We start from the raw sequence: 16,489 nt of genomic DNA on the forward strand, positions 1-16,489 counted from the left end.
AGTGCAAATTAACATCTTGGGAGAGGGTATAAATTGCTTTATAGTGAACCAAAATATGTTTTGGGTTTCAGGAAGTTTGATAGTTATGTGAATTACGGTTTAACAAATTATGCCAAAATTCTCATTTATTCCTTTTTTGGGGGGAGTTAAGTAAATAAAGACAACAAATTAATGTGGCTTCCTGAATTTCGGGATCTAGACAAACGGTACCATTTGGTGAACCCTCTGGTGTGAACCACGTATACAATCAATTCTGGAAACTTAGTTTTCCTTTCCATTTGTATACCATCGGGGAGAAATACTTGGGGAGATTTTCAGCAGCCTCCCATCCTTTAACAGCTGCTAGCAGTTGTTTGAACAGCAGTCTAAGGAAATCTTACTGAGTGAACTCAATGGGGGAGGACCACTTTGCTCTGTATGCCTGCTGGAATCTTTCCTCAGCTGTGCACGTTCAGCTGCAGGGGGACAGGGTTGAGCTTCAAGGAAGAGTGCAGGAGGACCCTTCTCCCTCTGTCCGCCCTTCTCCCCTCCCCTGCCCCTTCCTTTCCTCCCTTTCTCTCTCTTCCTCCCTTCCCTTCTTTCTTCCTGTCTTTAATGGCCTGCACTGTCATTATTAAATTAAATTTCATGTATTAGCACAAGCTGCTGAGGTCTGGGGAAAACAAGAGTTTTTTTTTTTAATTGAAGCTTAGTTGGTGTACAATATCATCTTAGTTTCAGGTATACAACAAAGTGATTCAGTTATCCATACATATGTACCTGTTTTTTTTTTTTTCAGATTCTTTTCCCTTATAGGTTATTACAAAATATTGATAGGAGGTCCTTGTTGGTTATATATGTTATATATAGCAGTGTGTATATGTTAATCCCAAACTCCTAATTTATTCCTCCCCATACCCCCTTTCCCCTTTGGTCACCATAAGTTTGTTTTCTAAGTCTGCGGGCCTACTTTTGTTTTGTATAAGTTCATTTGTATCATTTTTTCAAGATTCCACGTATAAGTGATGTCACATGATATTTGTCTTTGTCTAGCTTACTTCACTTAATATGATAATCTCTAGGTGCATCCGTGTTGCTGCAAATGGCATTATTTCATTCTTTTTTATGGCTAAGAGTCCAGTGAATACACACACACACACACACACACACACACACACACACACACACATCTTCTTTATCCATTCATCTGTCCATGGACACTTAGGTTGCTTCCGCGTCTTGGCTACGTATATAGCGCTACAATGAACATTGGGGTGCATGTATCTTTTTGAATTATGGTTTTGTTTGGCTGTATGCCCAGAAGTGGGATTGCAGGATCTTTCGGTAGATCTATTTTTAGTTTTTTAAGGACCCTCCATACTGTTCTCCCTAGTGGCTGCACCAGTTTACCTTCCCACCAGCAGTCTAGGAGGGTTCCTTTTTCTCCACACCCTCTCCAGAGTTTTTAGACTGAGAGCAGAGCAGTTCAACTCCGTGCTTTGCTGGCTCATTTTTATTGTTTTCGTTGACTTTTTGTTTCCCAGAACCTTCAATTGTTCTAACAAAAATGGTCCTTCCCTGGTGAAAAGGTGAACGTTAGGTGCTTGGGTTCAATGCCTCTGGGGTGGTTAGTTGACAGATATTTATTGAACATTTACTATGTTCCAGGCACAGTCTCTGAGCTGATCTGTCGTCAGCAATGGAGACTTCGTGTCTGCTGTCCTGGAGTTTACGGCTCAGGTGAAACAGACAGCTATCAACAATTTGCTATGACATTTAATTTAAAAAATTTGTAAGTGGAGAGAAATGCATATACCCGAGGAATTTAAGTTAGCCACTCTAGGTCTAGTTTAATATGTTGTCCTGGGGATAAATCTTAAATATGTATTGTACATATGAGTAATTTGGGACTAGGCATTTTTGATCAATAACGTCTCATAAGTTACTGCATGTATCATATGTAGATCAGAGATTTTTAGGAAATTTAAATAGATTTAACATGTATTTACACTCTATGTAATATAATTTAACACTTGATTTCACAGAGTACACTTGAGAACACAGTCATCAAGGATTATCTAGCCCCCAGGTCACTAACTTGCCCTGTGCCCTCCCTCAAGTTCTTTGCTGGCCATGTATCACCTATAAAGTGAGGCTCTTAGGCTCTCCAGTTTCCTTTCAGCTCTAAAAATTGTATAACTGCAGTACAGAAGAACTCTGTAACCCCCATGCCCCCCAACAAACTGCCCTTCTCACAGTCTTCCCTGCTTCTTTTAATGGCAGCTCTATCCTATGTAATAGGGCAGAAATCTAGTGTTCCTGACCCTTCTTCTCTTATACCCCATGTCCTGTCCAATTTGTCAGCAAATGCTATTGTGAACCACGCCTCACCACCTCCGCTGCAGTCATCCTGGTCCAAGCCACCATCATCTCTTCCCTGGATTATTACCGTAGCCTCCTAAGAGGTCCTCTTCTGTCCTTGTCCCTGTGTGCTCAGCTGTTTACACGGCATCCAGAGTGATGCTGTTAAAATAAGCCAGCTTGTATCAGGGCTTTACTCAAAACCTTGTAATGCCTTTCCACCTCAGTCAAAGTCCTAGTGGTGGCCTCCTGGGCCTTACAAGATCTAGCTCCTCCTTAGCTTGTTGACCTCATTTCCTAGCCCTTCCTTTCCCTTACTTTCCTCCAGTCAAACTGGCCTCCTTGCCACTCATGCTCCTGTCTCATGTCCTTTGCATGGCTTGTTCCCTCTACCTGGAATGCTGTACTCGATACCTCACATGTCCCATCAGTGAGGCTTCCATGGATGGCATCCTGTGGTGAATTGCAGTGCCTCTGTCCCATACTCTCCATCCCCTGATCTTTTTATCTTTATTGTACACATTAATGTATTCTACATTAGTGGTTCTCAAGGTGTGATTCTAAATCAGCGGTATCGGCATCACCATAAGAGCTTGATAAAAATGCAAGTTCTTGTCCTCTTCCATCCCTAGTTTCTGCTGAGTCAGAAACTGGAGGTGGGGTCCAGCAATCCATATTTTAAGAAGCCCTCTCATGATTCTGATGCACACTAAAGTCTGAGAACCACTGCTGTCTATTGTGCTTCATAATTTTATCCTCCCCACCCCTGTCCCGACTTAAAGTCAGCTCCATGAAGGCAGGGGTTTCTGTTCCTGATGCTAGAGTTTAGAATGGAAATGGTACTTAGTAAGAGCTGAGGAAATAGTGGTCGAATGAATGAAAGAACATGTGACTATGTAGGAAATTTAAATTAAAAGAATACTGAGCGGGGCTTCCCTGGTGGTGCAGTGGTTGAGAGTCCGCTTGCCGATGCAGGGGACACGGGTTCGTGCCCCGGTCCGGGAGGAACCCACATGCCGCGGAGCGGCTAGGCCCGTGAGCCATGGCCGCTGAGCCTGCGCATCCGGAGCCTGTGCTCCGTAACGAGAGAGGCCACAATGGTGAGAGGCCCGCGTACCGCAAAAAAAAAAAAAAGAAAAAAAAAAAGACTACTGAGTAATAGAGTTTAATGTATGTTCCTCATATTTTAGTGACTCTGCTCAGTGTTAGGAGTTTTAAATATGAGGTTTTCTTTATCACAGATTTAAAAATCTGCAGATCTTCGAAGATTGCGTTATCCCCGACTAATCCTTCTTGAAACTTTGTGCAAATGACGTGAATTGTTGCTTTAAATACTTGTGGCAACTGGAATTGTGCTATTTTAATCATCTCCCGTAGGGACCATCTCTTTAAAAGTGTACAGATAGGTCATTCTGGTTTATTGGAAGCTTCTGATAGTCGAGCTAGTTGCGTGGAGATTTGTATGAAGAAGACCACCTGGAGGTATATGAATATTGCATTGGAAGTTTAGACTCACTAATCTTTGATCTGAGTTGCTTGTGCCAGTCTTTGTGGGTATGGCCAGCCAGGAGCCCCCAGCGACTGCAGAGCACGCCTTTGGCTTCGGAAATGATGATCCCTGTATGATATGCTTACCTAGTGTTCCCCTCGCTCTGCTGTCAGTTCAGCAGAGTCGGTCTTACAGATGAGGGTACTGAGGACTGCTGAGTGATTGTGGCCTCGTTGGAGGTCATTCTGAAGGTCATAAAAGCAGATCACGCCAGACCTCCCCAGACTTCGCTTTTTATCCTCGGCTGACTTCCTCGCCATTAGGCTCCCTGCCCCCTCCCCCACCTGCTTCTTCACGCTATGCCTTTTTTTTTTTTTTTTTTTTTGCCGTACGCGGGCCTCTCACTGCTGTGGCGTCTCCCTTCGCGGAGCACAGGCTCCGGACGCTCAGGCTCAGCGGCCATGGCTCACGGGCCTAGCCGCTCCGCGGCACGTGGGATCTTCCCGGACCGGGGCACGAACCCGTGTCCCCTGCATCGGCAGGCGGACTCTCAACCACTGCGCCACCAGGGAAGCCCACGCTATGCCTTTTGACAGCTCAGCGGTCCCGGGGTTCAGTTTCTCAGCTGAAAAATAAGGCAGGTTGACAAGATGTTTTCCTAGGATCTATCTTGCATCAGAGTGTTTCAGTGTCCCTTCATTAGCCTCACTCACTAAAGGCATTCTCAGTCCTGTGTGAAAGCATTCACAGCAGAGGGTGATCTTGGGCATGGAGCAGAGCGTAAGCCAAGCATCTGTCCTGTGGCTACTTTCACCAGAGCATCTTTAAACTATCCCTCCCACTCCCACTGGGGAGCCAGGGAGAATGAGTTTGTGACTTGGGGAGTATCTGTGGCTCTCCTTTGCTCACTGTAATTATCATAGTTGATAGAAAGTTGACCACGAGTGGGCTCTTGGTTGTGTCTGTCTTTAGACTTGAAAAAGCTGGCTCTTGCCTGCACCTGCAGCACACCTGGTCTGGGTTTACTGCTCCAGCCTTCCTGGCCCCCCTTTCTTCTGCTGCTGCCCCGCCAGGTGTGGCCTCTGGCTTCATGTCTCCCAGGAAGTTCACCTGCTTTGGGCTTTGGGGGAGGGTTCAGCGACTCTGACATAGATGGGCAGATTATCGGTAGTTTGCCATTGTCTTAAACTAGTGTTCTCCTTCACGCTGGGGCTAATTGGCTGTATTAGTCAGCAGAACTGTGAGCCAAATGTGAATTGACACCAGCCACCACTTATTCTTCTTCTTGTCTCTTTTAAGCCTGTGTTGTCTTGATTGTGAGAATGGTTGAGGAACTGGCAGCCTGCGTAGCCTCCAAATTTTTACCAAGAATACCTCTGTTGAATTTTTAATATAATTTGTGTGTGTCATTGTGGATCGTTGTTGACTCCATGGACGAAGTACAGATAAGTGCTAAGAGCTCTTCCTGTATAAGTAGAAATGTAGCACATCTGAAGGAACCCTGTTGACGGTAATTTCGAGAGTCTGCCCACATGAAATACCAGCCCTGGGAAGGTTTGCTTCTTTGTGGGTTTGTTTTGTGTGTGTGCTTTGAAAGGTGAAACTCTAGCTTTAGGGAATAAAAAGATGTCTTCTAATTTCTTCTTTTGCCATCAGAAAAGGCCGTGAAATTATTATTCTCTGATGTTTCAAACACGGTCAGGACTGCCTCTCCCTCATTAATAGATGGGAAACGTGGACTTGTGCAGAGCAGCTAGAAGTGACTCCCTAGGGCCCAGGCTCTGGAAATACGGCAGATCCTGTTTTCTGATCCTGAACGCCTTGGACACCGTGCCACATGTGGGTGGGGCTGCAGTCTGTAGAACCAGCCCAGGCCATTGAGACCACTTGCTTACGAGAAGGAATAAATAGAATTGAAAACCAGGAGTCTGATTCAAGGAAAGAAGTTTGGGTAGAAAGCAAGGGTTTTCAGAAAACTCTCTTTGGTTCTATCTGGTCCCTCTTGGGGTCCCTCCCTCCTGAGCAGGACAGGTGGTGTCCCCCACCCCCCCCATAGTGAGGCGGTGTGTGAATAATTGATTACTAATAGCAGATAAGGTGCCGACATATTTCTTATTGACTTGCCTAAAAATTGAGTGGATTCAGTGTTATCACTTTAATATTATAATGCTATCACCCTCACACAACTGCATTTCAGAGCTTTCATGAGGGGGAGAGAGAGGTTTAGTGTTACAGATAACCTGTGCTGGGGCTAATGCTTACCCGCAGCCCGGCTCTTCTATGCCCTGGCACCTCCAGTGAGCAGCTCTTACGGACGGACTGTTAATAAGTTTTGTGGTTTTAACTTATGGAAATGTATCATAAAAAGATTTTGTACAAATCTGAGCATTCCCACAGAGGTGTGCCACGTGTGTGAATTTGTCCTGCGTGACACATTAGCATCGCTGGGCCAGACAGTTCTGTGTAGGACATGATTTTCGTTTGTAGTGTTGGCCTTGTACTTACTTGTCATAAAATACATGAATGTGCACTCGACTTTCTCCAAGCCACTCTCTCTCTACTGCTGTGGTTCTCTTCGCCAAAGAGGTGAAGGAGGGAAGCCGTGGAGCTGGCTGTACTTGGAGGTCTTCCGGTCATACTGAATCGTGCCGTGGTGCCTGCTAGGAAGACGGTGCCCTTGAGCAGCGCTTCTTCAGCTGCACTGCGCATCGAATCAGCTGGGGCTCTTGCTATAGTACAGATTCTGTTCACTAGGTCTGGGGTGGGATCCAAGATTCTGTGTTTCTCAGAGGCTCCCAGGTGATGCTCATGCTTCTGGTCTATGGACCCCACTTTGAGTAGCAAGGACCTAGACGAGAATGTTGAAGATACCTCTCTCTCCTATTTTCCTGGAAGTGTATTATTGTTCCATTTTTGGAACATTTATGTAAGCGTAGCCCCAAACAGAACTATTGGCAAACAAGTGAATTAGGCTCTTCTTGTAGTATGTTTTTTTTTTTTCCCCCTTGAGACGCTGGTGCATTTATTTGTTTTGATTTGTGCCCCTGGTATTAAAAGCCATGCTTAATACTGGAACTGTTTAAAACTCCAGAATTGCGCTGTGTGCCAAATCGTTTTCTTGCTGCTTTTTACCAAGCCCATTTGGGAATGGCATCGACTTTGGCCTCTGATGCAGTGGTTAACTGTTAACAGTTAGGGAGTATGAATAAACATGACTGGACTGGGGAAAGACAGGGGATTGTAAAAATTAAAAAGCCTTTGGGTACAAATACCAGAGGGCTTGACCGTCAGGGGATGAAGCAATACGGACGTTTAACAATCTCACGTAGCATCAGTCTGGGGTATACTGTTCCAGGGTTGGTGCAGGAGCCCAGGGTATCACAGAGGTCTTGGGCTCTTTACTACTCTCTGTTCTGCACCTCAGTCATGTCAGGCAGCCCATGTCCCCACGGGCTCCTTTGCTCCCGGCATCACATCCTCATGTGACAGTGTCCCTAACAGGCAGGGGGAGTGGGGAGGAAACCACCCTGGTAGGGTGGTTCTTGTGTTAGGCAGAAAATATCCCCACAAGTGTCTGTACCGTATTCCTCTTGGATCCCATGGGTCAGGACTAGGGCAGACCCTCAGACCATTCACCAGCCCAGGAATCAGACACCATGATTGCCTTAGATCTGTACAGTTAATCCCCCTGGGGCCCGGCACACCAAATCAGGATGCTGGTAGAGATCGGGGTATGGATGTTGGGTAGCAGATCACCAGTGTGTGCTGCCAGGGACTTAATATTATTAGGAAACTACTATATGCATTCTGTGCCCCTCATTTTATAGCTTGTGAAACTGTTGCTCAGGGAAGTGAAGTGGATGAGCGGGGAGTGTAAATGGCATCACACGCAGGCCTGTTCGATTCCAAAGTACCTTCTCGGGGTGGAAATGTGGTTCCTTGCTACTCACTGTGTCCTCCCTCGGTGCCTCTCCTCTCCCCTGTAGCTTCAGGGATCATTGATGGGGACACACTGGGAACGATCAGGACCCCATGGTGTGCCACGTATCCCACACCAAGTGTGTCACTATTTGGCCTCTTACTAGTTATGCCCACACCACTGTTAGAGTAGAGAGAAAACTTCGCCTATGAGTAAAGTGACATTCCTTCAAGAAGGAAACCAGCCTGGTGAACGTTGGCGGCCACTGTGTAGGTCTCGCCACATCCTGCCTTGGCCCGCTGGGCTCTGGGCTCTGCTTCTTGCTCTGGGTTTGCTGAGTTCTGCAGGTACCTGGAGGCGCCGCGTCCTCCTGGAGGACTTGAGGCATCCCCTCTGCCACCTCTGAGTCAGTGCTGCCCTGCGCTCTCTCCTGCCTGGTTTCAGGGGTTCCCAGCAGGCACGAGGCAGTGCTGCCCTTGCCTCCCCACCGTCCTGCCCCTGCAGACTTGCTTCTTATTGCCTGGAGGTCTGATGACACCCTGAAGATGGCAAGCCTCCAGGAGAGTGAAGAGTTGTTCCTGTTTAATTTACAAACAGAAATAAAACAAGCAGTAAAACTGGTAGAAAAGGCTGGGTTTAATTATACATTAAAGAAAAGTAAAATTGAGAAACAAGTGATTAGGTCAGTTAAAAAAGCGAAAAGCACTGTGCTCAAGGATGTGATAATGGGGTAAACATTGCAATCAGAAGGAAAGAATACTGGGAGACTGTTGGCTCCTACATACAGGATGAATTGTGGCCGGGGATTCTGCCTTGTTATTCTTCAGATGCCATGTGGGGAGAGAGTTTGACCAGAGAGGGCTGTGATCAGAACTGTGCTTTAGGAAGAGTAATCTGCATGGAATAAGTCTGGATTGCAGTTGGAGGAGGCATGCCTCTGATTCTGTAATTGCTAAAGCCTTCACTTATCCTGGTCTGTGTCTTTGCTCTCTCACCAAGAAAATCTGGGGGCAGAAAGGACACCTTGAAATTACCAGCAAACAGAAGATGATACCTTAACATAATTCTTCTATTCGTGTTGTTTAGGTCATGTAATAGTCACTCTATTTCAATTAATGTCATATTTTCCCATGTTAGCTCTCACTAGAAGGCTGGCATTGTGTTTGAATCAAAGCTGTGCAAAATCAAAGCGACACCCACGCCGGTTGGACACTACTGTGCCTACGGGGGCGCTGCACCACTGACACACGTTTTACTATAAAAACAACATGAAAAGAACGAAATACGTCATTTAAAGCAAAACAACTGTTCATGCAGTTCCTAACAGAATTAAGAAAATATTTGCTTCTGTTTTATACCCATTATCATAGTTTGCATAATTTAAATCATAATGTGCTTCTCTATAGGCTTCTTCATTCACCAACATTGGATGTATAACATTTTAAGGACACCTGTGAGACTCACGAAGGCCGGATGCTGGCAGCCCTGAAAATGTTTCCTGGGTGTTCAGAAGTACATTTCAGTTTTGCCAGTAAAGTCTTGACTCTCTCATGAGAAAAAAACAACAACTGGGAATCAAACCAAATTATGCAGGGATTGTTTTTGATGATATAAATATGACATTTAGGATTAACCAGAGAACCTCAAGCCAGTTTTTCTATGCTGGGTGATCACAACTTGATCTTTACTCAGGGAAGAGTGTAGGAGTTGTGGAATATTAACCCCATTATTCCTTTTTGTGTTTCCGGTACCTAAGAATACACCGAATTTTCCCAAAAAGGAGCCTGGGGCTATGTGGCTAAAACTCCTCTGTGAAGGACTGTGGATTTCATTCAGACCTTCAGTAACTTGCTATATGGTCCTTGGCAAGTTATTTCATCTTGTTTATTCCTTCCTCTTTTTTAATTCCAGTACTCACTAAATTATCACATTTCATTAAGGATTTGTCTCATGCTTTCGTTTTTCAGAGTCTCTCTTCAAATATAGGCCCTGTTGATTTTACTCCTGGGCTATGGCTGTGGTCTTCCTGCTTCTAGCCTTTCTGTTTTCCTGAACATCCCTGCATGATTTCTTGTCCCCAGCTCTCCTCTTGACTAGAGAGAAAGCAACAGTAGTCCAGGGTAGTAACTGGATCAAGTACAGCTTCCTTTACCTGCAACTCAGACTCTGTAGTTGGGCTCCTTGACAGGCTCAGTGCTTCTTCCCTTTTCCAGACCATGGCCTCTGGGAAAGAGAGGCTGCTTCTGGCAGGGAACTACCAGGGGCCCCTGTAGCCACTGTGACTCTCGCTGCCCCAGACCTGCAACCAGCCACTCGGAGGTCTAAAGGATCAGTATCTGTTGCAACCCATTTTGAATATGATTTAGGAAGCTCTGAGCTCTCAAATGTTGGTTCTATTACTCTCTAGCCAAGTATGGAATGGACCTAAGCCATTTTTTTTTTCCATGCACAACTCAGGTTCCCTTTCACAGATATTAGTAGATTTTATAGATGTTTGAGGTAGGTTCGGGTCGGCTAACTCACCTACAGCGTCACTCCCAGGTTTTAAGGAAATCAAGATTCAGACCAAATATTGCCCTTCGTTAGCAAGCAAGAACCCTAGAGATTTCTCCCAGTTTATTCCGTAAGCTCAAGGAGATTCCTGCTCTCTGTCCTTCTAGGTGAATGAAAAATTCACTCGAAGCCGACATGCCAACATTCCAGATGCAGTTTTCTCGTACACTTGCGCTTGCCATCTAGAATCTAACTAGGCAGAAAACTGGTTAGGGGTTTAGCTTCCTCTTGGGCCTGGCTGGATTCTTTCTTTCTGTTCATGCCAGATGGGGAGTATATCTAAAATATTTTAGCCCCTCTCTGTGTGCTCACTACTTTGACTTTTGCCAGTGAAAGCCTGTTTCTAACATGCATCTTGCCTATCAGCAGGTGACTCTTTTCCCCAACAGTAGTCCCTTTTGGGCATTCACCTGGCTCATACTTATCTATACTTAGATACGGATAACAGAAATACTTCTAGCAGCTGCCTCTGGCATCGTGAATCAAGTGCTGCGAGACCCTTCTAGCGCTGGGCATTCTGGCTCAGAACACCAGTTGACCACCTGGGTTGCAGTACCACAAATATAATATCACACGGTGTATATTGAAGTATTGTAGGTAAATTTTAGACATCATATAACAACACAGTTGGCAGACTAGTTTTGCAGGTTAAATCAGGCAGGCGGAATTGCTTTATCTTGCTTTTCCACTTTTTTTTTTTTTTTTAAATGAATTTGTTGCCAGCGACAGCAAAAACGAGAGGTTTTACATCAAGATCTCAGTGTTTGGCTTTCTGTGGGAAAATTGGGGCATCTGCAAAAACAGGGCCATTTTCCTCTATGACAGTTTTCTTTTCCAGCGGAACAGCAGAAGCTTGCTTTAGACTTGGGGATGGGCTCCTGGGAAGGGCCCTGCACTTCCTAATGTCCCCCTGTGCTGAGACAGATATCAAGTGCCCTTCACCATTGAGATGGAGCTATTGGTTTGCAGGACCCCCTTCCCTCCTTCTTATTCCTGCCTGGGCCCCTGTAAGTATTTGAGTTTTTGAGCCATGCAGCTGTCAGACAGTTTTTCTTCTTGACTCAACACTTGTGCTTTGCTCGTGCTGCTTCTCTGTCTGGAAGGTCACTTCCTTTTGGGCTCGTCTGTCCAACACTCAACCTCATCTTCAAGGCCAGGTCCAAGGCCCACTTCGAGATGGAGTCTTTCATGGCTATTACAGTCCTAACTCTTCCACTTCTACATGGACAGCAGGGCATAGCGTTTGATTCTACACGTTCTGTTTCATGCCTTCTCCCTCCTTGATGGTAATATTCTTAAGGTCAGGAAGCATGTTCTTCTCGTATTTTATATCTACCACTGTAAAAACGTTCATGCTTATCCCCTCAGCCCAGTTGTAAGGCAGAGAACAGTAGCTTATTGATCTGCCTAACAATTATTATAAAGCCTATTTATCCATGGTAAAAAGAAGTAGAGGGGTGTTATAAATGTGAAAATAATGTAAGAACAGGCATAACCAAGAAGCCTGAAAGGTTAAGTGCCTTGCTGGAGTCACACAGTTGGGGAATAGCTTAGTCTTCAGCCTAACCACTGAGCATCCTGCCTTGGTTCCTTAGGGCTGTGCGATTTCCTGGCAGATCTGCTACTTGCTAAATCAGGTAGCTGCACCCCAGACGCCTGCAGGTCCTCCGCAGGGCTTAGTGTTCACATATCAAAACAAGACAGTTCCCAAAGTCACTTAAATCGTATGCCACAAATGAGGGAAAGGTGATGAGGGTACATCAAACTTAACCATACAAGGCACCAAGAGTCAGGATGCCAAAGATGCTTCTGTCATTTTGTTGTTGTTGTTGTTGTTATTTTTGCGGTACGCGGTCCTCTCACTGTTGTGGCCTCTCCTGCTGCGGAGCACAGGCTCCGGACGCGCAGGCTCAGCGGCCATGGCTCACGGGCCCAGCCGCTTCGCGGCACGCGGGATCCTCCCAGACCGGGGCATGAACCCGCGTCCCGTGCATCGGCAGGTGGCCTCTCAACCACTGCGCCACCAGGGAAGCCCGCTTCTGTCATTAATAAGGACCAGCAGAGTGTCCTCTGCTGATGGTCCTCCCCTTAGTGGAGGGAACAATGTACTGGGATGATGCCAAGGTTGGAATTTGGGAGTAGTGTTAGATGAGGCGGAAGAGGAAAGGGGAGTCAGATTTGCATGTTGTTCTGAGGGATTCTGACTTTATCCTGGGGGAGCAGGGAGCCTTTAAAGACTTTTAAGGAGCCGTCAGGCCTGTGACATAGAAGTGCCTGGCTGCTGCAGGCTGGTCTGGGGAAAGCAGGGAGGTGGTGACCTCGGAGGCTGCCCCAGGACTCTTGGGCTGGGGAAGGAGAGAACTGGATGGATTCAAAAGATGTGAGAGCCTTTTCGTTACCAGGATGACCGCACTCTTTCTGGTTTGAGATGCAGTTATTCCTTGAGGCTGACTAACTTGATGTGTAGCCTTTGATTCCATGTTGCCAGAGAAATGTTCATGGTTTCTGACCCACACATATCTGCCTCCACTCCCCTGGGCTGTCTGGAGGTCCCCTTCAGCAATCAAGGGCACTTTTCACTGTTTTCTGCTCTGCCACCTCCACTGCTCTTGTCACATGTAAGCTGCCTCCACAGCATACACCCATCTTCCTGTTTACACAAGCACCCTACAAAGTTCAGTCCAAAAGTTCTCTTTCACAGTACATATAAATCCTTTTCTATATACACTGGCCATACGTATGAGCAAATTGTACATTTATTCTGTAGTCATAGGGTGAGTAGATGTTAGGATTGGTGTTTTCTGCTTCTGGAATTTTTCTTCTGAGCTTTAAAGATGTTTAACCGTCTGTTTATGAGTTAAAAGTGAGTGTTCTAAGTGGAGTCTGTGAATACAAATGTGAATCAGGAAAATACATTGAAGACGCATTGTCAATAATGAATTGCAACTATGCATCTCTCTCAGCAGTTTTTGCAGCTTTAAAAGGTGTAATGTAATCAGATGTTTTTGGTTTTTTTTGTTTAATTTTTATTTATTTATTTTTGGCTGCCTTGGGTCTTCATTGCTGCGTGCGGGCTTTGTCTGGTTGCGGCGAGCGGGGGCTACTCTTCTTTGTGGTGCGCGGGCTTCTTACTGTGGTGGCTTCTCTTATTGCGGAGCACGGGCTGTAGGTGCACGGGCTTAGTTGCTCCGCGGCATGTGGGATCTTCCCAGACCAGGGCTCGAACCCGTGTCCCCCTGCATTGGCAGGTGGATTCCCAACCACTGTGCCATTAGGGAAGTCCCATCAGATGGTATTTTTAAGGAATTAAAAACAATTATTGTTAACAATGGATTTTTGTCTAGATTATATCTTTTAGGAAGATATATGTATATTTGGGGTGTAGAATTGCTTCAACTGCATGGAAAAGAATTTATTTTTCCTTAAAACAACTTTTACCCATATCCTTAATTATTTACAGATGATATGTATTTATTTAATATTATCATGTTACACAATTATTTTAATAAAAACAGAATGTTGGATTCACTGTTAAACTTCTTTTCCGAAATACAAATGAGGTTGAAATTTATATTTTCGAAAGCCTTATCATGTTGTTTCTTCCTCTAGCCAAATATAGTAGATACTTACAAATGATTAAGTTGACCTAGCTCTTCTGTAAGAGAATGAATTTTATCTCTTCCTACCTGAAGGAGACCATTTCAGTGGTTTCTTTTCAGAAAGCTTGATTTTTCTGACTGTAATGTAAGAGTTCAAATAGAGTTCAGCACATACATGCAAATTAAATTATATAGCATTTTCAGAATATACTTTTGCTCACTATTAACACGAGAGTAGCAGTTGGAATAAAGACACCCTTTGTCAATTTTTCCTTTGACTTGAAGTTGTAATCCTATTGGGATTTGAGTGAATTTAAACGTAAATAAAATGGAACAGGCAACAGATTTCAACTCGGGGAACTGGTCCCAGTGTTATTGCATAACTTAATAATGTAGATCCAACGCAAATGCTAATATTTGACCTTGGTTTGTACTTGACGCTGTTCTTTGATAATTGCCATCATCCTGGCAGTCACCGAAGGGGGCCAGCAAAGGAGAGTCATGTGAGAGCAGTTTGAAGGGGTCCACACTGCATAATCTGCTGCAGTGTTTTGAGGTGTTGACATCCCTTTTTTATAACTGTTCACCAGCTTTCTATTGAGGTGCCCTTGAGTTGGCTCTTACTGGTAGGTCTGTACTAGCCCTAAGTAGTTGGTAGTTTAACTTACTAACTAATTTTAACCATTAGTAAAACTCTAAGCACAGATGCATGCATTAATAATCACTGGGTATTCCCTCTCTACTTTCACATATACAAACATAATTTTTGCATAAATGCATGCACGTATACAGTATGCTTAATTAATTCATGTCCTCACAAGAAGAACTCCTAATATATAATGGATGTCAAGAAGAGTATTATTTCATTCTACAAACCTTTCCGTCTATATCTATGAAAATTATCCAGAAAGCAAACGTTGAAAAAAAACCCAGTCTTTACTGACTGGGCTTATCCTTTGTGTTGATTGCTACGTGTGGGCAAAACTGGGCATGTTGGCTTTAGGTACCTGGGTTTGTGGATTTGCCATTATGATTTTGGCTAAAGTGTTACCGAGCACTGTTCAAGGAAGGGCATGGGAATGTGGAAGTTGTGTGTTATTCATGCTTTATTTCAAGGAAGAAATCCGCTCCCCAAACATTGATGATGTGGGATTAAAGAGGCTAGAAAATAATCATAATAAAAGAAAACATAAAAAGAAACACATGCTAGTTTTACTACCATTGATGCTATTCTTATAAATGATTTTCTAAAATGAATCTTAGCTAAAAGCTAAGATCCTTTAATTTAGGGCTTTGGAAAGCCCTAAATATATGTATGTATATTTTTATTGTGGTCTTTTATGGTTAGTTATGACTTGTGATACCTTTTTGGTAGAAAATATAAAAATGATATGCTGAGCTTTTGGACTGGTGAGCTTGCTGACCCATAACCTGTGATGAGGGCGTTCTCTGAAGTGTAGGGCAGGGGTACCCAACCCCCAGGCCACAGACCGCTACCTGCCCACGGCCTGTTAGGAACCCGGCCGCACAGCAGGAGGTGAGGGGCGGGTGGGCAAGTGAGCGAAGCTTCATCTGCCGCTCCCCATTGTTCCGGCTGGCATTACCGCCTGAAGCATCGGCCGTCCCTGCCCCCGGGGAAAAATTGTCTTCCACGAAACCGGTCCCTGGTGCCAAAAAGTTTGGGGAACGCTGGTGTAGGGGATGGCGGGTGGCAGGACTGCCCTGCTGTATGGCTGAGAGAGCTCCACAGTGTTTGGAGCAAGTCATCACCATTGCGAGGCCCATCAGGAAAAGAGATGTTCTTAAAGGCAGAATTTGTAAGCCATAATGTCTTACCTAAAATAAGGGTGATTTTTTTTTTGTTTCTTTTCAGATTTTGGGGTAAGTGCTTTCTTAGCAACAGGGGGTGATGTTACCCGGAATAAAGTAAGAAAAACATTCGTTGGCACCCCGTGTTGGATGGCCCCTGAAGTCATGGAACAGGTGAAATAAATTAATAAATAAAATAAAAGTGATGTTTTGATTGACATAGTATAGTTGTACAATACATGTCATTAGTACACTAACATTTTGTTCAAATCAATCATTTTACTAGAATGCGTCATGCAAGATTTAATTCCCGATTGCTGGGCCTTAGCAAAGTAATCTCAAGGTTGTGCACACACGGCCGTGGACTTCTGACATAATATGGACCCCGTCATGTATAACATGCCGGCTGTATAACTGTGTTTTTTTCCCTGCTTCCCTTCTTAGGTGAGAGGCTATGACTTCAAGGCTGACATGTGGAGTTTTGGAATAACTGCCATTGAACTCGCCACAGGAGCAGCGCCTTATCACAAATATCCTCCTATGAAAGTAATTGCTCTTGGAAATATTATGTCGAGTTTGAAATATGATTTAACAGAATCCATTCTCTTAAACATAGTCATTTCTCTCTTAGACCCAAGGGGAATTAATGGAGGGATGCAGCCAAGTTAAATATTAGCTGATGCTCTCAGCGGACAGAATGGGACAAAAGTAGCACAGTTGCCGGCTTTGAAGCTTGCTTTGCGTTCTTAGCACAGAAGAATGTGATCAGATTGGTCGATG

The 16,489-nt window shown here is 44.7% G+C and overlaps 1 protein-coding gene across 4 annotated transcripts in view; it reads left to right on the top strand.

The window, feature by feature from the left end:
• Nucleotides 1–16,489, top strand: part of STK39 (serine/threonine kinase 39) — a 482,653-nt gene that overhangs the window by 267,834 nt on the left and 198,330 nt on the right. For all 4 annotated transcript variants that reach the window (XM_033860055.2, XM_019922315.3, XM_033860054.2 and 1 more), the window contains 2 exons: nucleotides 15,774–15,883; nucleotides 16,154–16,255. In XM_033860055.2, the coding sequence (XP_033715946.1) occupies nucleotides 15,774–15,883; nucleotides 16,154–16,255 (212 nt within the window). The remainder of the gene's footprint in view (nucleotides 1–15,773; nucleotides 15,884–16,153; nucleotides 16,256–16,489) is intronic.

The sequence above is a fragment of the Tursiops truncatus genome, chromosome 7 (genome assembly GCF_011762595.2).
Source record: "Tursiops truncatus isolate mTurTru1 chromosome 7, mTurTru1.mat.Y, whole genome shotgun sequence".
NCBI lineage: Eukaryota > Metazoa > Chordata > Mammalia > Artiodactyla > Delphinidae > Tursiops > Tursiops truncatus.